The 22,932-nt window shown below is 53.6% G+C and overlaps 1 protein-coding gene across 5 annotated transcripts in view; it reads left to right on the top strand.

Moving 5' to 3' along the window:
• The first annotated feature begins 118 nt into the window (after window positions 1–118).
• SBNO2 (strawberry notch homolog 2) overlaps window positions 119–22,932 on the top strand; it is a 50,847-nt gene continuing 28,033 nt past the window's right edge. For 2 of the 5 annotated variants that reach the window (XM_048288069.1, XM_048288066.1), the window contains exons 1-4: window positions 3,497–3,548; window positions 10,113–10,339; window positions 11,644–11,723; window positions 16,433–16,556. In XM_048288069.1, the coding sequence (XP_048144026.1) occupies window positions 10,220–10,339; window positions 11,644–11,723; window positions 16,433–16,556 (324 nt within the window). In that variant the 5' untranslated portion in view covers window positions 3,497–3,548; window positions 10,113–10,219. Of the gene's footprint in view, window positions 272–3,496; window positions 3,549–7,393; window positions 7,620–10,112; window positions 10,340–11,641; window positions 11,724–13,043; window positions 13,243–16,432; window positions 16,557–22,932 lie in introns of those variants that run through there. The other 3 variants (XM_048288068.1, XM_048288067.1, XM_048288070.1) reach the window with 3 other exon arrangements.

Here is a 22,932-nt window from a genome sequence, read left to right as displayed (position 1 = left end):
CGATAGGCTGCGAGAGCTGTCCGTCACCGCTCGGAGGCGGGGCGGTGGAGGTGAAGGGCGGAGGGCAAAGGGCACGCGGGTGTCATGGAGACGAGGCCCGGCCCGGAGCCGGCCCTGCCCCGCCGCCCTCGCGGTCCGTCCGCCGTGCTTGGGCCGCGCTGCAGCAGCTTCGGGGTTGGGGCGAACCCGCTCCCCCCCGCGGTGTCCTCCAGCCCGCGCGGTTCCCCTCGGCTCCGGCTGCGCCTCATCCCCTCCTGCCCAGCGTGGCCGTGTAAGTCCAGCCAAGCAGCTGCGAGGGCATCGCCAAAATAACGGGGGCATCCCCAACATAACGGCGCCCGGCTCCTGCACCCCGGGCAGACCCCGATGCAGCCCGAGGGAACGGACTCCTCTCGGTGCCGCCTGCCCCTCACGGAGACCTGCGGGGATCCTCCGCTGGCTCGTACGGGCTGGGCTGCACAACGCTGCTCCCCCCGCAGCAGGGGCGCTACGAGGCTCTCCTCCCGGTTTCACCGGGCACCGGAGCCCCCTGCCCAGCCCGGGAGGCTGCGGTACGACAGCTCCAGCCTGTGCCGTGCCTGCTCCCGCCGGGAACACCGGGAACCGGTGCCGGCACATCGGGTTTGTGCAGTGCCAGCTCAGGGGAACCACGATGTCCCTGCAGCCGCCTCCAGCCCCGCTGTGCCAGAGGGTCGAAGCCTTGGGCAAAGGGACGGAGCCAGACTCGGCTGGGATTGCAACGTGGAGCACCAGCTCCAAGAGCTGAGCAGTTATTTTGAGGCAGGGCAGGACAAATCCACATGTTCTGCCTTTCCACGAGAGCTGCTGGCACTGCACGGATCCCAAAGCACAGGTGGGAGAGCCGTGAGCCCGTTTTTGGGGGCCTGAGCAGGGTCAGAGCTCCCTGGGTCCCCAAAGCATCAGAGCACAGCGATGCTCCAGGGCTGGTTTGTTCAAGGAATTTGAGCCTGTGAAGGGTCGGGAGGAGGTTCCAAGGGCTCTGAAGAGGGGGTGTAGAGGAAGGGGCTGCCCTGCCGAGCCCTCCACTCCTGCTAGCACCGCCTTTCCCTCCCTCAATGGCTTCTGTCATGACAGCGCCTGGCTGGTGATTTACTCCAGTCTTGGCACTGAGTCCAAAGTGCTGGAACGCATCCCCCAAATTCTGGTAAGTGCTGTGCATCCCCTTCCCGAGGTGTTCCCAGCAGTGGGAGGGCAGGATCGGCTGGAGGAGCTCCTGGCACTCCACACTCTGCTGCCTGTCCTGTTCCCTCTCCCACCAGGGTGGCAGGACAACAATCCCCCCCAAAGGTAAAATCCTGCTCGACCGTCCAGGAATGGGCCACTGGAGCGGGGCAAGCCAAGGACTCACATGGGGTGTCCCCAGGAACCCCCGAGCACCCCAGCCCTGTCCCCCATGGGGGCTGTGGGTGCATCAGGCAAAGCCAGAGGCTCTTGGGCTTTCCTGAGCGTGTGCACCAGCATCATCCCCCCCAGTGGGGAGAGCACAAGCTGGGGGGAACCAGCTGAGACCTGCCAAGTTCGTAGCACATGGGGCACTGCAGAAGCACAGCCCCCGCTGTCCCCTCACCCTCCACAGCCCCTCAACCTGGCTGAGGGAGCACAGAAGGGTCTATCTGGACATGGGATGGTTCTGTGGGACCCTGGCGCCCCAGCCAGGTCCCAGCCCCAGCCCAGCACTGCCAGGACCCTGCACGGGGCAGGGTCTGTCCCCTGGCTGCCTCTTCCCGCAGCTCTGGGGGCAGAGGGCCAGCTGGCGGCAGGGCTCTGCACCTCTCACCCCACGGAAAGTCAGGGGATTTCCAGGCTCTGGGAAAAAAAACAGGAACTGGCAGTGGGCGACAGCGGCCAGGCGCACCCCGATGTGGAGCTGCTCTGCAGCAGAGTCCACGGGACCAGGGCCCCAAAACTCCCATCTTTGTCCCCATTTCCTGAGGCTGTCTCACAGGGACCAGCTGCCTGGGAAGGACTATTCCTGGAGAAGCCAGGCTGTTTTCCAGGGACACTGCTCCTGTATGGGGACAAACAGACAAGGACACAACTCAGCCACATCCCCACGCCTCCCACCAGTGCAGGCACAGGGCAGCCCCAGTGCTCCCAGAGCAGCATCAGTTCTGCTTCATCCCTGCCTTGGGGTTTCCTGTGTGAGTTGGGATCCGGGCTGGGATGGGAAGGAGATCCTGGTAAGGGAAATCCGGGTTTGGTGGTTCTGGGAGGAGGCTGGTTCAGCGCTGGATGGATCCCTGTGTGTTCTCCCACTTTATTTATTTATTTGTATTTGTGTAACACCAAATAAAGAGCTGGGGGGGAGGATTTAGAAGAAGGATCCATGTAAGAAGGATATGTTGCAAAGTGTGACAGGATTGCCTTGATTAATTACTGTGTGCAAATGAATGAAGCCTGGGAGTGGCAGGATTAGGAGGGAAAGAAAGGGACTGAGCCCCACACAGCTGTCTCAAACCTTCCTGGTTCCCCCTTTGCCTCTGGCACGAACCCAGTATTCCCAAGGACCCATTGTTAACGTGGTTCCCATTTGCCAGCACTTCCCTTCTTGGGAATAAATCAGTTCCCTCCTGCTGCTGCTGTCCTGGGGTAAAACCAGACCCATCTGGGAGGCTTTTGTGTGACCCCTGGGGATTTTGTTCCTACCCTGGGACTGCAAAGATTCATGAATCCAGTGCAAGCAAGGGGAAATTAAAAATATTAAAAGGCCCGGTGTGGGAAAAACGGGTGAGGAGCCCGGGGTGGTCATTCTTCAGCCCTGTGATCATTTAATTCCTACAGCAGGACTCGCGGCATGGCAGTGGGTAGAATCCTTGGAAGCTGCTCAGGGTTTGAGTGTTTCCAGCTCTCCTGGGTCCTCTGTGGGTTGAGTTGCTGCCCTGGTCCTGCAGAGAGGCAAAGTGAGGAATTTCCTATCCTTTTGTGAGGAAAAGGACTGGACAGACTCCGCTCGGCCTGCGGCTGTGCGCAGCCAAGGCTGCTGCAGGACTTTGTTTTCCCTCCCATTTCCACCCCATCCCGGGACGGATGGATCCATGTGGGACACGAGGCGAGTGCTCCGGATTCCGCACTGGTCCAAAGGCTGCGGGAAGGGGCCGTGCCGGCACCCACGCGAGCCCCCGGGCCCGGTGTGGGCCAGGACCCGCCGCTCTGGGGGCGAAGGGCCGGGCGGGGGAGCCGCGGCCCCGGGCTCCCTCTGCGCCGGGGGTTCCTTCGGCCGCGGGCCTCTGCCGCTCTCCGGGGCCACTTCCCGGCGCCGCGGGGCTCGCTGCCCGTTCACCACCCGGGGCCGCCACGGAGACCGGGTTCCGAGCCCTGCCTCTCCTGCTGCCCGGTTCCCCTGGGGCCCGTTCCCCGCTGCCCACTCCCGGTTTTCTCCCGCTCGCCACCGCCCCTTTCCCCGGAAGTTCTGCGGCTTTCCCAACATGGCGGACCCGGAAGCGGCGCCAGGCGGCGGCGGCCGGGCGGGAGCCTGAGCCCCGGAGCCCCCGGGACCCCTCGGCGCCCCCCGCGAGCCCCGGACACAGGTAAGGGCCGCCCGCTCGCTTCCCCCCCGGGGCCCGCGGGTTCCTTTTCCCCCCAGCCCGGTCCCTCTGTGGGCGGGGGCCGCAGGCCCGCTCGAGACGGGCTGGGGGCTTCGGTGGGGACGCGGCCCCCGGCCGGGCCTGTCCCGGGAGCGGTCGGTCGGTGCCGCGGGGAGTCCGGGGGCTGCGGGGCGCGGGCCGGGCCCGGAGCAGCCTGTGGAGGCGGCAGCGCCGGCCCCGCTCCCCCCGCGCTTTGGCCGCCCGTGTCCCCCACGCGTGTCCGTCCCGTGAGTGGAGCGGGGCCGGGGGCGCTCGACGGAGACCGCTCGGGGCTGTGCCGGCACCGGCAGCGCGTGTCTGCATCGGAGAGAGCCGGAGATGCTGCGGAGCCTCTGTGACCCCGATCCCAGCAAAGCCCAGACCCCTCCAACCCTGTCCGAGCCGGGTCCGGAGAGGGAATTGCCCCGGCACGGCCGGGGTGGCCACAGCCAGCGAACCTTCGTGTTTCTGGTTCTCTCTTCAGCTGCTTTTCCACGGAGCGCTGTAAAAACTGCACAGCAATCACAGAATCGTGGAATGGTTTGGGTTGGAAGGACCTCAAAGCTCATTCAGTTCCACCCCCTGCCATGGGCACGGACACTTTCCACTATCCCAGGTTGCTCCAAGCCCCGTCTAACCTGGCCTTGGGCACTTCCAGGGATGGGGCAGCCACAGCTTCTCTGGGCACCCTGTGCCAGAGCCTCACCACCACTCTCACAGGGAAGGATTTCCTAATATCTAATCCAAACTTCCTCTTTGTCAGTGTGGAGCCATGAATCCATCATGCACCGAGCTCCTGCTGTGGTGCAGCCCGTACTGGCCCAATTCAGAGCCTCTGCAATAGGGAACCAGTGCTGTCAGACCATTAACTGGGCTGGTACCGGAGGCTTCACCTTATTAAATACTAGTGCCAGGTCTAAAACTCCTCAGACTAACCCTAAATTCCAGTGTGAGAACTGTGGCTCCCCTTTAGCAGGCTCGATTTACAGTGAAAATGAGATGGGCTGGGTAGGGCAGGTCGTGCAGGTTCAGCACTGGCATCCCAAAGCTGGGATCCAAACCCCCAGAGGGTTTTCTGGTCCTTGTACTGGCCCTGGGGTGAGTCCGGAGGGCAGGAGGGTGTCGGCTGTGCCTCCTGAGGCTGTTCCTGCTGCACATCACGGAGTGTTGAGCTCGTCCTGAGCTATGCAGGAACGGCTGAACCAAGAGCAGCTGGTGGTGGGAGCGTTTAAGTGAAAAACGATGTGCTGGTACTGTTGCTGTGGGGTTGGGAGTGCTGCATGTCCCGTTCAGCACTGCCAGGTTTTGCAGAGCTCCATAAGCTGCCAGCTGGAGCCTTTGGAAGCCTGAGCTCTGTTATCTCTGCCACTGGCTCTTTACTTGATGGGGGTCTGTTTGTTGGATGTTTACACCCTCATTTTCCTAAAATAAGCCTGTACCTGTCTCATTCAAATGTTGCCGGGAGGTCTCTGCACAGGAGAAAACCGCGCTGTGACCTGTCACCGTGAGATTCTGGATCCTTCAGGAAAGCCTTCCAGGCCTAATTGGGAGGTTTATACTCTCCTGAGACATTTTTCTGTTTTAAAACTTAAAACTCCGAAGTCTTTTTTGGTTACACGATCGAGGTCTGCACAAGTGTGGGTGTGATCAAGGTGAACACACGCCTCTCACGGAGCAGGTGCACACTGAGCCTGCCTTAAGGCTGCCCTGATCCGTAGGGAAGTTGGCTTTGATGTCCTGGAGTGGTTTTTCCACCACGAGTGGCTGCGTGTGAAACAGAACATCGGGACCTGCTCAGGTCCAAAGGGTTTCTCCCAAGTGTCTCCTGGGAGAGAAGCTGGGGGAAAAAGGGTGAAGAATTTGGGACCTGAATTTTCCTGGCTCCTGACCTCGCTTAGCCAAGTTCTTTGTGGAAGGGGAGCAGCCCCAGTGCTCCCAGTGCCTTGCTCAGGCTCTGCCCCATACTGGGGAGCGTCCAAACCCCTGTTTTTGGGAACATTCCATGCACCCAATGTCTGAGCCACTGCCTCAGCCCTATCTCTGCCTTGCAGGGATGCATTTGTAGTTTGGGAATGTTGGTGCTGGATGTGTGAGGGTGATCCCGGCAGGGCTGTGTGTCCTTTGGGAATGTCAGTGCCACGTGTGTGAGGGTGGGTGATTCCTGCAGGACTGTGTGTCCTTTGGGAATGTCGGTGCTGGATGTGTGAGGGTGATCCTGGGTGGATTTACGCAGGAACGTGCCGAGCTCCTTATCAGAGCGTGGGTGATTTTTGGGGAAGCATTTTTGCCCTGTCCAGAAATAGTCCTGTGTGTTCTCCCAGGTGGAAAAGCAGGGACAAGTGGAATCTACCTGTGGGGGACAGTTAATATTTTCTTGTAAAGGGGACTTTTCCCTCCGAAAAGCTGTATTTGATTGGTTTTATCCTGTATGGTCTGAGTATCAGACGAGGAGCAGCGAGCACTGCTCTTCCTTTTCTCCCTTGAAACTCTGCTGTCCTTGGAGGGCAGGTTTGTTCTTTTGTCTGCACCACCACAGCTCTTGCAAGAACCTCTGGAATGATCCAGATTTGTCTTCCCTTTCCTTACAGACTAATTCTCACAGCTAATCGGTCTCATGGATTGTTCCACGCTGCAGCTCTGCATTGGCTTGTGGTGCCCAGGTGGTGCCAGGGTTTGCCCTGGTGCCTGGCAGTGCCGTGCCCAGCTCCAGAGCTGCAATGTCTGTGTCGCAGGAGCCTTTTCCATGCTCAAAGCATTCAGGAGATCAGGGTGGCTCAAAGTGCTGACTTAGGATCCCCTGAAGCGATTCTGTTTTCATCACCCATAATATGTGTTTTCTGCTCTGGTGTTCTCCTTTGCGCTGGTGACGGGACCGAGTCCTATTCCCATCTGCTTGTTTGGTCTAAACTTCCCAAAAATACGTCAAGGAGAAGCATGAAAGAGGAACTTGAAGGTGCCTGGGTGCTTGAGATGTATAACTGGCTGTTCAGAGTTCTGTAGTGTTGAGTTCCCATTTCTTTGGGGCCGTTGCATCCTGACTGCATCCCGCAGTCATTGTATCCCACAGAATTCCCTCCAGCTCTGGTGGGTGCCCCAGCTGGGGGCTCATGAGTGGATGGAGCAGGGTGGGGACACTTTGGGGCTCCCCTTCTTCTCAGTGGGGGTGAGGAGGGTGAGTGGAACTGATCCCTGAGCAGGAGGAGGAGCAGGATCACATTCCCAAGGTGTTTTTGTTGTTCCCAGTGCGTGGTAATTCACGATCGGCAGGTTTAGCTCCGGCTGCTCCTGGCATGTCTGTAGGTTCCTGGCTGTCTTCCTTTAACGGAGGCAGTTTAAAACACACCAACAAAGGCTGGAACACAACAGGAGGAAGTGCCGGTTGCCTTTACTGGGTTGTTTTCACCTCTCCTGATCGTAGTTATCAGTGATCCAAGCCCTCACCCCCGGCTCTGTCCATCCTGGTTACTGCACAGCAGTTCTTTGTGTGTTCCCAATTGGAATTTTCCTGTTGGAGCACTGGTCTGAGAAATGCCTGAAAAGCTCAAGCTGTTAAAAGCTGAAATTTGTGCTCCGTAACCTCCAGACATGATGAATTCCAGAAGAATTCCAGGCTGGAGCTGCCCTTTAGTGCCTGTGCTGACAGCAAACCTTTAAGCAAAGGGTTTGGAATATTGAAACTGTCCTGGAGCTCAGTGATAGGATGAAATCACTCAGGGGCTTCGTCATCCTGTGCAGGGAGCTGCTTTCACTTTCAAACCTGGGCTGCCTGGCCAGGAAGGAACACGTCTGGTCCAGTGGGATTTTTAGTGCCCTCCCTCTGGATCTGGGGGATCGCTGCTCTTCCATAGCGCTGCTGCAAGAAAACGCGGTTGAAGCTGGGAACGGTCTCTGTGCTGTTGCTGCTGCTGTGGGCTGGGCTTTCCTCTCTCAGCCCTCTCCCAACACGAATGCTGGGACCGAGTGCTGGGACCGGGAGCCTCGTCTCTGGGGATTTGCCATAACAGCGGAAGCTGCTGCGTGGTCGGAGTATGTTTGGTAAGAGAAGTGGTGGAAAAACACTTAAAAAGTTTGCTGTGGCGGTTCCCTGGCATGTGGGCCTTTGTGTTATCAGTGTTTACTGTCACAGCAGCAGGATGGGATGTGGAAGTGGAAGCACTTCGGAACTTGCTGATTTTTATGGTTTTCTATGATGTGGCTGCCTGGAGGAATGGCAGGACAGGCACACTGAGGGCTGCTCCCACTTCTCTGTTCTGGTGCTGGGTGTTATGCTGCTGTCCTCGGGCTCGCGCAAGTCTCTGGATTTAGTGAGTTTTTGTTTCGTTTTTTCTTGGAACTTGGGTGTGTAAGCTGGACAGCAGCCCCTGGCACTGGAATGTGAGCTCGGAGTAAGAGCTGGGCCAGCCTCCACGTTCATCACCTGGAGCCCATTTTGCAGCACAAAGCTTTGGCGGGTGCAGGTTGGATTTTGGGGTGTCCAGCAAGTGCTGGTGCTGTTCTCCTGGGATAAGGAGTACCCTCAGCATCCTCCAGGACTGGGACATGGCTGGAATGGTGCCAGCTGTAGAGTGAGCTCTTGGTGCCTCTTTTTCCCCCCTGTTCTCAATGCTTGGATGTATTTTGCAGTTGCACTACAACTCCCCACAAACCAAGGCCCAGAGCATTCCAGCTTTCTTGCAAAGCAGTTTTCCTTTGTTTTGCCAGTGGGCTGTGATCTGTTGTGCAGGAGTTTTCTTAGGGAGCTGGTGCTGCTTTAGAGGCAGGCTCTGCTCTGCAGGGTCCACCAGTGAGATCTGGTGGTGTGAGACACGAGCTAATGCAGAGCAGGCACGGAGGGATTCTGATATTGATTTTACCCTTCCTAAGTTCCTTTGGATGTGTAAGTAAAGCTGTATATTTGCTACAGCTCTTACGGGAATCACTGCTGTTGATTTCCTCTCAAAAGCTGTTGCAAATAGGGGAAAGAAAAAAAAGTAAAGCAGCAAAACCCCTGAAGTCTGGTGTAAGAAAGAGTCACAGGGTTTTACAGACACCAGAGCAGTCAGTGGCATTGACCCTGAGATCAGCAAACCTCAGCCCTGCTTGGGTACAGCTGAGCAGGAGTTGAAGGGAATCTTTTCAAAATAGGGAAGGGAGACCTTCTCCCCACAAACCCCTCCCCCCCCAAACAATCACTCTGGGAGCTCTACACATCATTCCATGGGTGGGATGTGAATGTTGAACTCTGCTCTTCACCCAGAAGTTCCTCAGAACACAAGAGCTTCTCCTGTGACTCCACCACGGGATCGGTGTCCGGGCTCAGGGGTCCTGGCTGGTCCCTGTGGGCCCTGCAGCCCCCACATGAGCCCTGCCCAGAGGGCACTGCTGGCACAGCTGCGGCACCACGGGAAGGCAGAAAGAGTCACTAATTTCACTTTCCATTGCAAATGCCACAGTCATTTTGTCCACCGCAAGGTCACTTATTTTTAAAGGGCCTCGGAGTCAGAAATGGCTTTTCAAAAATATTCCTTGTAGCACACAGTGTCTCCTGAATGATCACAGGTGGCTCTTTTAAATTACAGCTTTGGTCTGTGCTCTGTAGGTGTTGTGTGTGGCTTGATTGCTCCATCCAAAGGTTTTGGCCACTTTGATTTACTCAGCTTCTGGGGAGGGTCAGGGAGGGCAGAAAGGGGCAAAGAAAGATTCGGTGGAAGTAAAGACATCATGGATGCTTTTCTCTGCTCCTCTGGTTGTATAGGTTGCTTTCACCATCTCTTTTTTATTTTAATCCATTAAATCCTGTTGGAAATTGGTTTCCTTTGGGATTATGGAGAATTTAGAAGAAAATTAATCAGTTTGGAGGTTTTGACTGAGAAGCTGCACTGGAGGCAGCGTGTTACTGTGGGGTTAATCCTGCCAGGACAATGTTTCTGTGTTGGATCCGCTTTTGCTGGCAAAAGGGAAAGTGCCAGAATCTGATAAATTCAGGAATTTCTAGCATTAATACTGTTAATTTCAAATGAGTAACAGGGTCTGGTTTGACTGGTGTGGGAAAGATCTTGGTGCACAGAAACATCTGCCTTGGAACTGGGGAGACCTCAGTGTGCCATGGGATGGGAGACGAGGGTTCACTGCTGGCTCAGCGGTGTCCCACCTCCAGAGCATATTTTCGGGAAAAGAGGCAATTTGGGGGAATTGATTACCATGAGTTTGCACACAAGTGCAGAGTCTTCTCACACATTAGATAAGAAAATTCCTCAGGCCGAGCCCAGCTGTGTGTGCAGCGACCCAGGTGATCTTAGGGACCTGCGGGGCTCCTGCGGTATGAAAGGCAGGAGAGGTGTGTTCCAGTTCCAGCCTGGGTGAATTCCAGGTGTGGTGGTAATGGAGAGCTCTGTTTCCCATAAAACCCTCTCTTTTCTGAAGAGGCAGCAGCATTTCACAGGCTGGTGGCTGTTTGCTCATCTCTCAGCTATGTTTAAGCTTACAAGTGGGTTTTTTTTTTCCCCCACCTCCCCTTTCACAAAACCTAAACGTGCCTTTCTTTCCCAGCCCCAGGACATGGTGCAGGGTGAAGAGCATAGATAAAGACGCTCCCACCACTCACTCCACAGCCTGTCCCACCATCCCGAGGACTCCATGCGGCAGGACACGGGCTGATGCCCTCAGCTCACCCCGCCATGGATGGGGGGAACAGCTTCCCACAGCACCAGCAGCCGGGCGATGCCGTCTGCAGCATCCCCGGCCTCCACTCCCAGCTCGCCGTGCCGGACGTGGAGGTGAGGCCCTGCAGATCCTGGGGAGGAGGAGGCTGTGCCCAGGAGGGGTCTGGGCAGAGCAATCCGGCCTGGTAGATCCTGGGAGTTCTGGTCCGTGTTTACAGCAGCGATTTCCAGACTTCCAGGCAGCTGTGCAGGGGTGTGCGGGATCGATCGGAGGGGTTGAGGTTGAAGTGGGGAGGGAAAAGCAGAGCTGTGATTAAAACAAGGCCTCTCTGAAAGCTGCCGGGTGGCAGCTCCTTGGGGAAGGACTGAAGAGTGGGCCCAGGGTTGCAGACCTTGTTCCTACCCCATCACATCTCTCCCAGACGTGTGAATCTGTGCCCGGGTCCAGCTGTCCCTGTTTCCAGAGCAGCAGAGATAAATAAGTTGTATTTGTCCTGATATAGCTGCTAAAACCAGACCAGGTCCCTGATGCATTTGTCCAACAGGGCAAAAAGCAAACCCTGTCCCAAAATAGCTGACGTGTTCCTGGAGTTTTCTCCTTCCGTTTCAAATTCTGGAATGTGTCACATGCAGGGACACAGAGGTTCAAGCGAGGCCCAAGTGCCTGTGGCTTCAAGTACAAGGTTTCATTGCTTTGGGCACACAAAGAGCAGATTAAAGGCTGCTGTGGAGCTGAGTAAGGAGATACTGTGTTCTCTCCCTGGTTTTATTGGTATGAGCTGAGCTAAGAGCTTCCCGTTAATTGGAGACTGTTCAAGGAAGCGTGAAGACAAAAGGCACAGAAGGACATTTTTGGGTGTGACCTCTGCCAGCCGATTTCAGGTTATTTGGTTGGTGCTGGCATCCCACAGAGACTGAATTACAGAATCATGGAATCACTGAGGTTGGAAAAGACCTTCAAGGTCATCAAGTCCAATCTGTGACTGATCCCCACCTTGTCACCAGATCAGAGCGTTGAGTGCCACATCCAGTCCTTCCTTGGACACCTCCAGGGATGGGGACTCCACCACCTCCCTGGGCAGCCTCTTCCAGTGCCTGATCACCCTTTCCATGAAGAAATTCTTCCTGCTGTCCAACCCAAACATCTTTTGGCACAGCTTGATGCCATTTCCTCTTGTCCTTTCAGAGTGTCCAGTGAAAGGGCTGGGGAAGGGGACTGACCCTGGTGACCATCTGGGGACAGTGGTAGGGGAGTGGCTTCCAAAGCTGAAACTGGAGTTCTACTGGGGAGATGAGGAGCCACCTCTGCCTCTGGGAAGCACTGAGGGAGGGAAGCCATGGGCCTGCCCTCGGACCTGCAGCCCCAGGTAACAGTTCCAGGCCTCTGCTGCCCTAACTGTTGTGCCTTCTCCTTGCAGAATTCCATGCTGGCCGCCGACTCATGGAGTAGCTGCTACCCAGTCTCTTTCCCAACCTCGTCTTTCCCAAGTGAAAACCAGTGAGTGCTGTTCTCCTTTGTCTAATCCCCTCTGCTCATGCACACCCCGTGATTCAACTGTTTCTTTACTGCTTTCCATGTTTACTTTATTTCACGATCTGATGGGGAAATAATTGCATCACTCACTGATCTTGTGGCATTTCAGACACTGCTGCAGCTTGGAAACAGCAGCAAACAGCTTTTTGTTTTGAAAAAGGAGAGAAAACCTTTGTTTTCTGGTAAACCTGGAGGCTGCAGTAAGGGAGGAACAGCCTTGGTTTAGCCTGGATTTGTAACACTAATGGAATTTTTAACAGATCCTGCTGAGCAAACACAATAGGCAGTCTCTAGCTTTGCACAGATGTGGAGGAAGGTGTTACCTGTACCAGGTGTCAGGTTTCTGGTGAAGTTAAAATCCTTTGCCATGTCACTGGAAGCGACTGACTCTAACAGCCATGTCATGTCTACACTGAAAAATGTTGTTTTCCATTTTCCCTATTTACAATGAACCTCCATCCTGGATCACAAGGTGGGATATGACAAATGTTTGGACAACATAAAGTGGCCTTGTGCCATCACTGTGACTTGGCTAAGGACTCTGGTGGGGCTGGAGGTTTGGAGGCTGATCCATGGCTGCCTCGGTCTCTGTGAATCCAGGGAGTGGCACGGATACACAGGATGTGTTCTTTATCTAGGTCAGAGGTGGGAGGAAGGAGAATTGAAAGAAGCAGAACTTGACATCCTGAGCTAGCAACTGTGTCCCAGGTGCCTGGAATTAAACTGGGGATTTAGTGTAACCTCCCTCCTAAAGGGATTTCGGCATCTTCGTGGTGGGATCCCTCCCTGTGAGGGTGTGAGTTCCAGGAGCAGTGAGGATCAGCCCAGCCCCTCTGTCAGGTGGATGAGGGGACTTGTGTCCCTCTGTTGGTTCTGCTGCCCCGGTGGCCCCGGTCCCCTCTGGCCACAGCGGGAGCTGCCCAGCAGCACGGGGTGAATGGACAGGGCAGTTCCCCGTGAGGGGGTACCAGAAGCTGCCCCACAGGTGCTGAGGGAGCTGGGCTGTGCCAGCTCCTCCCCGCAGGAGACTTCTCAGATCCATTCAGGCCCTTTGCTCTCGGCTAGCCTGGCTGATTGGAAGGGGCTGTGCTTTTTGAGCAGGATTCCTGTAAATTACACGTTGTGAATCCTCCGGAGAGCTATAACAGAATTTCTGTTTTGCTGCATTGAACCACAAGATTAGATTGTGTTTATCTATTGAGTTGGGTTTTTGTTTTTTTTTCCTTGACCATTTGTTCTGGTTCTGCCCCTCACTCTCTTCCTGTTTGGTGCTGCTCATATCAGCGCTGCCGGGAACGTTACAGCCTGATCCTGCAAGGACATGCCTGTGTCTGACACAAACCTGGACTTGCTGCCTTTGCTGGAGTTACTTCTGGAAATGAGGCCCATTGTAGTAATGATTTGATAGGGAATGATTTAGCCAAGGCTGCACCTTTAGCTTCCTGTTCTTCATACCCTGGGAGCTGTAAAAATCACCTTTCAGGTGAGATTTTCCATATCTGCATTTCGCATTAAAGAAGTCTGTGCTTTTTGTATTTGAAAACGGCACTGACTCTGTTTTAGGTGGATTCAGAGTGAGGGGGTTACAGGTAGGAATCCTGAAAGGAGTGGAAACACTGAAAAGTGGGATTTTAAAGGCAGTTGTAATTGTAGCCCATGCTGTAACACAGAAAAATGCAGCTAGCATTAGAGGTGGTGCACACTTCTCTTCACAGTCATTACAGAGAAATCTCATTTGCAAGTGGCTGTGTTTGGACAGGGCTTATTCTCATAGCAACATCTTTATCCTGAAGCAGGTTTTTCCTGTTTCCTTTCAGGAGTTCACTTTCATGCTAGGGAATTTCTTTAGAAGACCCCAAACGTGGCCTCTTTGGTTCAGATTTTCTTAACCTGACAAATGTCAACAGTGTATTAAACCTCTCTGAAAGAACCAGGGAGGTTCAGGGCTCTGAAGAGCAGTAGCTCAGTTCTTTTTTGAGGAAATTATCCCTGCAGAGCTCAGCTTCCCTTGCTGCTGGAGGCTCAGCACATTCCTGGCCGGGGGGTCTGGGACAGCCCCGTTGTGCTCTGGGACGAGGTGTCACACAGCTACAGCAAAGCTTTGTCCCCAGTTTCCAAAACACACGACCCCTTTTCTTGCTGTTTTCATGCCCCATTCCACCTCTGCATGGAGCATTGCTTGCTGGAATAGTAAAGCAAGCTCTGAAAAACGTGGATTGGTGTCTGATGGGGAAGGAAAGTGCCGGGCTGGTGCTGAGGCAGCCCGTGGCCTCTCAGCTCTCCACTGGCCTGAGATGTGAAGTTTGTGTGTCTGAGTGGAGGACAGAGGATGGAACCTGGCCAAAACACACATGGGAGGTCTCAGAGAAGTGGTACTGTGGGCCCAGAAGGGCTTTGGATGCATTGGGTCACAGATGAGCAGCTGGAATGCAGCGGAATTGGGACGGAGCATTCCTCTCTGGGCAGCTGGTGTGATTCAACCAGCATAAATTTCCTTCCTGGTTTTTGGTTGTCCAGTGAACCCCCTCGGCCTCTGAGGGAAGCTGATGACCCACAGTAGCTTCCATGGAGCAGTTTGCCAGGAGCTAAGCCCTGGAGAGGCTGAGCAGGTGAGGACAGGGCAGTTTGCTGTGGGCTGTGTTCACACCTTGGCTGTGACAGGGTCACTGACCTGATTCTTACAGTTAAAGTGTTTTTGTCTCAGTTTAATTCAAGCGAGCTTGTCAATGGCTCTGTGCCAGCCCTGCAAATGAGGGGGAACAGCTTTGAGTTCTGACTCAAGGGAAGGTAAAGCCCAGCTCCAAAGGTACTGATAGGATTTGGGGGCTATCCAAGGAGGATCTCAGAGCAGTGCTCAGAGCTGCTGTGGGCTCTCCCTGCAAACTTCAGGAACCAAGTGCATCTCACACGGACAGATTGAAAGACCCAAGATTAAAGGAAACAAAATACCAACCAGAGCTGGTCATTCCACAGCAGGCCAGGGAGGTTGGGGCTCTCTTGGTCTCCTTCCTGTTACCTTGACTGACCCTTGTCCAGGCCACAAAGTGCCAGGGAAACAGGAGGGGGTGTTCACTTTTCCAGTAAAAATAGTTTTCCTATTCCTTGGTTTGTTCATTGGCGCTGGCCAAGCTCTGTCCTCGTGTGAGAGACAGCAAGACCACAGTGGCCTCGACTTGAAAGCCTTTTAAACCAGCCTTTTCCTGTGTGGAAATACATTCATTCCCAGAATTTATGCCCAGATTTTAATTTCCTTGGATGGATTAGGAGGAGCCGACAGTCAGGGCTGGACTGTGGGAGCTGGGACGTGCAGGTGTGTTCACACAGGGTCTCAGATGTCTCTGCAGCAGGTAAAGCCATGGTAACACTGAAAAGAAGGAAGGAAGAAAAGGAGGAAGGAGCTGTTCATTTTTGAGGATATTATCTTTAGTGATGGGAAACGAGCAGGAAAAATGTATTTATCAGAAGACATAACTGTGTTTGCACATAAATCCGCAGGTAAATGTTCACCGAGTGTGTTAACGAGCTGCTGGTGCCACACATGGCACCTTAATTGCTTAATAATCCTTTGGCAGCTCGGCATTCCCAGCTCCTGGGCAGGAGTTCTGTTCAAACTCTGTTTCTCCCTCCCCTAGTGCCCCGTTCAAGGTTTTGGCCGTGGGTTCTGTGACTCTGGCATCGGGGAGAACGTACAGCTCCCCACAGGAGGAAACCATCCAGCCGGGGTGGACGTCCCGTGGCTCCAGCGCCCAGGGTGTCGGTGGCGATTGCCCAAGCAGGAGCACAGCCTCTTACGGGAAGGATTACAAAGCACATTCCTCGCTCCTGCAGGAGAGGGAAAGGGCTTGTGCCTGTAATAGCAAACCAGGAGGTGGTGTGGAGCAGAGGCCAGTGGCTGCTCCTGAGCAGGAGGAAGGAAATTGGCTGCTCTTGTGCAGTTTTTGCCCCTGGCTGCCCGGAGGAAGCAGATGCTGGGTGCAGGGAGCGGGAGGAAGCTGGCATGGCCCTGCCCAGGAGAAGCAGGCAGCATCTTTGCTTGTTCCCTTCCTAGCTGGGCAGAGATCTTGCCTTTGAGCTCACACCAGTCACATCCCTAGTTCCTCTCTTGTGTGGCACTTCTGTCTGTGTTTCCCTGTCGCCAGTCCTTCTGTTCTGACCTGCCTTTGGGGTCTGTGAGCCGTGAACCCCCTGTCCGGGTGGGCTAACAGGGATGTTTCCCTGTCAGAGCTGGTTTGTGGGGCTGTTTTGGGGGTTTTGTGGCCCAAACTGGCATTCAGGTATGATGTTTCCCTGCACCTCATGTCCTTATGTGGTGACTGGCAGGTCCACCACACCCATCACGCTGGGACGTCCCGGGGCTTAATTCTGCTTTGTCATCAGGGCTGAAATACTGGGTACTGCAGACCATTGTTATCCATTAAATCCTTCCTGGTTTATGCAAATTTCCAGGAGTTATAATCTTAATTCAGCTTTCTTACACTGCTGAGTTTGGGAAGTGGGATGGAATCGGGAGAGGTATTATTTTGCCATCTCTCTTCTGGATAATATTCAATAATATCCCTCTCCTGTCCTCTGTGACATCCCAGAGTTGCAGCTTCACAGCTGCTAGAGGCTGAAGTGACCTGAGAAATGCTGGGGACTGACAGGGAGTAACTGCTTCTCCCATTTCCTTACAGGCAATATTTTAACCCCCCTCAGGATTTTTATATGGATTCCATCAGCAGACCACATTTCTTGGATACAAACTATGCAACTGTGGACCCCACTGACTTCTTACCAAAAAATGGGGATTTTCCTCAGGTAAGTGCAGAGTTCCTGATGTCTTTGGGGGAAAAGGGTGCTTTGGAGTGCTGGGAGTTATTTTTCAGTGTTGCCTTACTGAAGGGAAAATGAAGAGATGGGCAATAAATTTGTCTAGCCCCAGACAGGAATTGTGTGCAATTGGGATCAATCCTCTGACACCAGAAATTTGAAAGGTGTCTGCGGTTTGGTAGGAGCTTCTCTGTGGTAAAACTGCTTCTGTCTTTTAAAGGGAGGTTTGGCATAAGCACTGGTGGCACTGGGGGTCTTGAACATGCTTCAGACACTTCAGTTATTTCCCTCCCAAAATGTTCTTGTGCTGCATGTGCTTCCTCACTGGTTAAAAGTGGTGGATTCCTGAATAGTGAATATTTAGGGATTACATCAACTCAGTGCCCAGCATTCCGAGAGTGGAGCCAGGTCAGTTTTTGCAGAACTGGAGTGTGGGAGGAATGAACAGTGACCCCGAGTCACTCTGAGGACCCAGAGCTGCCTCACCTCGGGGATCTCTCTGGGTGGGAAGGAGCTCTTTCCATGGAGGGTTGGGAATGTTGCACTGGTTTTGGCAATATCTTATGGTAAGATTAGTCAGTAAAAACTGCAAGTAGTTGATACGACAGAGCTGACTTTGGAATACAGAAGGGACTGGCTATATCCTTTCTAGGAATTAATAGAGACATTGGTGTCTGCCTGGGTATGTGTTAATTCCCCCCTCGTTGTGTTTTTGGTTTCTTGGCGTGGCTAAAGAGAGGTTTTGACACTCCTCAGGGCTCTGATTTCTGCAGGTTTGGATGAGCAGGTGCTGGGGATTTGTGCTTTTTGAGGTGGCCACTGGTGTGGTCCCCCCATCCAGCTCCACATGCCTCACATCAGGGACCCACCTGGGCAGCCACTGGGCAGCTTCTGGTCAGGGTTTTCTGGCTGGATTAATAATTGAATCACAGGAGCATTGATCTCTGCCTCTTGCAGAATTAATTGTGGGAGGAATGAGGCAGAAAGGTGATCTCATCAACTTGTGAGACCATTTACCAGGCTGCAATGGGCAGGGGAGAGGGGTCCCCGCCATAGGTCTCACCTCCAGGTCTGGTGGAGTTTGGCTGATGGGTTTAACGGGAAAAGGGCTTAATTATTTCTCTAACTTATGTATTTTCTAGTATCTCAGTGGTCAGTCAGCTTCATTCCCTGCTGCATCACAGAAATTGATCTCAGCCAGCTTGGAGGAGCAGATTTCTGGAGATTCTTTGTGAAAGGACATGCTTTGTGTTGGCTGGGTGAGAAAATAGCAGGAGGCTCTGAGACAAACCAGGTGTGAATGACCTCAAGTGATTCCCAGAGCAATAAATAATTCTTGTGCTGCTCTCGTCCTTTGAGAGAGGAAGCCATGGATGGGAGTGAGGAGATTTTAGGCAAATGGGGTTTTGTTTGGACTCTTCTTTCTGTAGTGAGGCTGCACCTATTGTGAGGTGCCTGCAGGTGCTCTGTCCCCACAGCAAAGTGTCCTCTGAACCTAACACAGCCAGACCAGTTCCTTCACTGGGGTATTGCACCACCAGGTAGTGCCATGCGCATTCCCACCACGAGCAGAGCAGCTTTAGGGTGCTCTCCTGTCCTATTCTATGGTTTGTCTGTGAGCCTGTGCTCTGGTCCCTGGAGATCCCACAGGTCACAGGGCACTGATGTGTCACCCTACGTGTGCTGAGAATCACTGAAAGAGGCTTTGTTAGAGCTCTGTTTGCCAAGCTGAAGTTCTCTGCTGGAGTTGGTACCTCCGAGGGCTGGGGTGTGTCTGGAGCTCTCTGGGACTGAGGGAGTGCTCTGTTATTTCACCTCTTGGGGTGGAATAGCACTGGTGGGGCTGTCTCTGGAAGAGGAATTTCAGGTGCCAGTCATCCTCTAACAGCTCATTTCTGCAGTGTGGAGCCACATCAGCCTTACTGAATGCTCAGATTTGGACTTCCAAGCCCACTGCATGGTCTCTCCTGGTGCACTGTGGGATGAGGATGCACTGAGCACTGATATGGAAGTAATGGATAAACCCAGGGCTCTCTGAGCCACCGGGCATTGCTCATCCAGAGAAAAGCTGCAGATCTGCTCACAGGAGCCAGAGTTGGAGCCTGGCTCTGGTGGAGCAGCAGGCCCTGAACTGGAGACAGTGGCATCAGTCTGGAGCCATCCAGGAGCATCCTGAAGCTTTTCCAGCCCTTTCTTCAGCAATGTTTTCCACTTTACTGATTTCTCATTGTCCCAGATGCCAAATGGTTAAATATTAACATTTCGTTGGGGAAGCTGAGACATGCCATCCAGGAGGGGTGGGAGCAGCTGGGTGGTTCCATCTTTCCAGGTGGCTGTACAGGAAAGTACCTGTCTTTTCCAAACTTTCCTGCTGCCATGGTAGGAGTGGCAAGGGCTGCTCTGACCGTGCCAGACGGAGCAGTGGAGCCCAAGGGAGAACATGAGGAGTCTGCTGCAGGTGCTGGTAAGAGATTCCTGATCCAATCTGGGGTCCTTGGGCAGGTAAAATGGATCAGGTGCTTGTGTGAGGACTTGTGCTGCCTCCACACATGGATACAGGTTGTTCTCTTGGCTTTGCTCTGGTAGCAGAACTCAGAATTTTGAGGAATAATGGAGAATGATTTAAAAGGTCTAAAGAGCAAATGACTGACTGAGGCATTCGTATAGCAAACCCTTTTTGTTGGTGGCAGTGATTGTCCATGTGCCGTAGGGTTTGGAGAGTGGGAGTTCTGGTGCTTTTTCCTCTGGCACTGGCATTTCCTCCCCTCATCCTTCCATGTTTTCTTTTGGGGATCCTCAGCTGGACCTGAAGGGTGCTGACCTGGGGACACTGAGAGTGGGAATTGCCACATTTTCTAATGGCTCTGGGAGTTTCTCTGTAGTTGAACCATTCACCTCGCTGAGCAGGGAAGGTGCTTTGCTGCACGGCCAGAACAGCCTGATGTGAACTTGAACTTGTTTCCTCCACAATATTTTTGGGTTCTGGCTTGCTCCTGGGTGATTCATCCTTGCCGATCTGTTGGCATTTTTTATATAAACAAGCGGCTTGAGCGGAGGTTCAGAAAATAGTTCTGGGAGGCCACGTTGGGTCTGACAGCGTTTCTGGTCTTGGGAACTGTTGTCTTCAGCCACAGTCTTATCCCAACCACATGGTGCCATCTCCTTATGGAAAAGTCTACAGGCTGCCCACGTGTCCTTAGAAATCACAGTCCTGAGAGAAGCAGGGCTTGGTTTCTGTTGCTTCCCTCCCTTCCTGCTGGTTATTCCTGCAGTCCCAGGTGCTGCTGAGTTGGGATCTGGCACTCGTGGGCAGTAGTTCTGCAAAGGCACTGTGGCCATGGCGGTGCTGTCTTGTGACACTGAGGGTGAGAGCTGTTAATTGCCACAATAAAGCACTGAATTCAGTGGGGTTTAACTTGTCCTCTGGCCTGTGTTGTCCCTGTGAGCTGTATCTGTCCTCAGAGCCTTACAGAGTCAGAGAATCCTGCTCTAGGAGAGCATTCCTGCCATGTAATACCTGCTGCTCTTGGCTACCACAGATTTTTCTTTAACTTCACTGCCCTGGTCAGTTTAGAATCAGTTGAAATACAGACTCTGCCTAATTCCTCTGAGTTCTCTGTTATCTCTGATGGCCTTTGCTGGCAGTTTGTGTTCCCTTTGCCTGATTTTGTGTGACTTGTGGCTCCAGAACAGGACTTTGCTGAACACACAGAAACCTCCTCTGCTGACTTCATGTGCCCTGAGGTCCACTGAGAAATAAACCCATGATGGGGAGCAACTCCAGGGAAGGGGGAGCAGCTGCAGGGGAAGGTGGAGCTGGGGACATGGTGGGTGTGCAGGGGACTCTGCTGATCCTCCTCCCCTCAGTGAAGCAGCTCTGGGTGTAAACGCTTTGGGAGGAACTCTGGTGCCCTTCTTAAAACGTGGGTTGTGCTTGGGCTGGAGGGAGGAGGTGAGGCCAGATGGATTTATCCTGTGGGCCAGGAGGAATTGGCTGCTCCCGGGCAGAAGTCACCTTCAGTAACACTTTAAGATGCAGTTACAACCTTGTTTGATCTGCTGTGCTGGATGGGGGCTCCTGACCACACATGTTAATCATAAACCAGCCCTCTCCTCACCACCAGCCCCTTGCAGTCTCCTGTTAATCTTCATTGTTAAAGCAGGAGGAGAAATTAACCTGCTCTTAAATAAAGTATTAATTTTTAGAAGTGCTTCAGTGCACAGAGCTCTGGTGATTTAGGAGAAATCAATGCAACAGTTATTAAATTATATGGAACACTTGGTTGTGGCTGAAACGAAGAGTTTCCTGGAATAAGAAACATCCTGGAACTTGTGTTACTGTCCTGGAGTTATATCTACAGGGAACACAGACATTAAAATCCATTTGCGGGCAGTTACCTGGCTCTGAGGTCTTGGGAGAACAAGTGGCTTTGCGTGCTCGTGTCTTTGTTTCTGCACTGCAGGTTTGGGGTTTGGGCTGATGCAGTAACACTTTATAACCCCTCTGGGTGAGATACCTGACACTTCCTGCACGCCTAGGGTAAGGAAAGTGAAGGCTGTGGTTATAACAACTCACTGTGCACTGACCAAAGGCTCAGGGTGCTCCAATTTAGGCACCCCGAGCTGGTTCCTAGGAGGAGGGGAGGTATAATTCAGCTATTGAGGTATAATTTGTTGTCAGCAGATTGCAGGAGCCCCCTGGGGTGCCTGTGGCTCTGGGGAAGGGGTAAAAGAGCCCGGAGGGCTCAGATATCCCCCCCATTCCAGTCTTGACAGTTTTCATCTGTGTTGCTGCCTCCAAGCAGCGCTGTCCACTCTGGGCAGGAGGGGATGGAGATCTGCCTTCTGAGGTTCTTGGCAGGCGCCATTCCCTGCCTCCTCCCTTCCCAAAGCCAACAAAAGCGGGAAAAGCCGGTCTGAAACGCTCAGTGCTCTTAAAAGTGCTGGTAATAGAATCCAATAGCAGACCATGGGGACATGGTTTAAAATAGATGCTGTAATTCAAAGCAGAGTTGGTCTGAGTCAGGGGTGCAGAAGGTTCCCCAGCACAGCTGGGAGGGGATAAGTCAGATGTGAGTGCTGGAACAATCCTGCTTTCCTTGTCCCTCTCTGTCAGCACACGTGTTCTTGGATGAACTGTGGGGAGCAAGATTGCCTCTCCCCTCGGACAGGCTGGGAACATTCCAGGTGGTGGTTCCGCGGCGGTTTATCTTCCCCGTGGTGATTACACTGCTGTGGTCTTGCAAAATCAATGCAGCAGCCCTGGGTGTCTGTGCCGTGTTCCCGCTTCCTTCGGCAGCACGGGTCTCTTGTGTCTGCATTTTGCCCCACTGACAGGAAAGGAAGAGGAAATGATCCACCTGCTCTTCCAAAGGTTGCACAAATTGCGAGACCTCGATTGGCTCTGGCAGGACGTAGTGGTTCAGTCAAGGTCACGCAGCAAGTTGCTAATTAAGACATTTCAGAAATTAATTTGGCCTCTTCACTCTACACATGTCATTAAAGCACCTGCCCCACGGGCCAGCACAGCCTGCCCTTAAATACAGCAAATTCAGAGAAAAGCAGCCTTGAGAACCCTCAGCCTTTCTCCACCCTGAGCCTGCTGCCCACAGACACCAAATTCTGTTGTCGCTGTAGTCCCTGCAGGATGTTCTGCTGGCTCTCAGGGAAGTGCTGCTTGCAGCCTCCACTGTGAGGTGAGATGGGTCCTGGGAACAGGGAGAACCCAGCAGATGCTCCAGCTCCTCCTGGGAGCTCCGTCTGTGACCACAGACCCTGCCACAGCTGCAGTTGTGCAGGAAAAAGGTGTTTTTCTTTCCCATTTGCTTATTGAATAAACCTCCTGGACTAGGTGTGTTGAGGGTGGAATGTGGATCCTCGCTGTTGATGTCTCAGTCCCTGTGGAGCCGTGGTGCTGAGAGGGTTCTGCCCTTGGAAATGAGCCTTGCTGCAGATTTTTGCCCTGTGGGTGGTTTTCCAGCCTCAATACCTGGCGTGTTTTCCTTGGAGGGGCCCATCCTCCCTCCTTATCCGATGGCATAAAGCAGAATTCCCTCTCTCAACTCTCCCTGGAGGGCTTTGTCTGCTCTTCTCTCTGGCGGGCCTGCTGGGACTTTGTGCCTTCTTTCACTCCAGAGCTCTCTTTTTTTGAGAAGTGCCTCGTAAACATGGGATTTTCCAGCTGTTCCCGGCACAAGGCCCCGAGAGGAGTTGCCTCAGCAGTAACAGCCACAGCAGCAGGCACCAAATGCTGGCTCAAACGTGGGACAGCCACGAGCTGCGCTCCCTTGAAGCCGTGCCGTGGGTGCCTGGAAGGACTGGGAGCAGGGATGGAGAGACTCGGAGCAGTCAGGGCTCCTCTCCC

Source organism: Corvus hawaiiensis, chromosome 28 (assembly GCF_020740725.1).
Source record: "Corvus hawaiiensis isolate bCorHaw1 chromosome 28, bCorHaw1.pri.cur, whole genome shotgun sequence".
NCBI lineage: Eukaryota > Metazoa > Chordata > Aves > Passeriformes > Corvidae > Corvus > Corvus hawaiiensis.
This window is presented reverse-complemented; position numbering and strand designations above follow the sequence as displayed.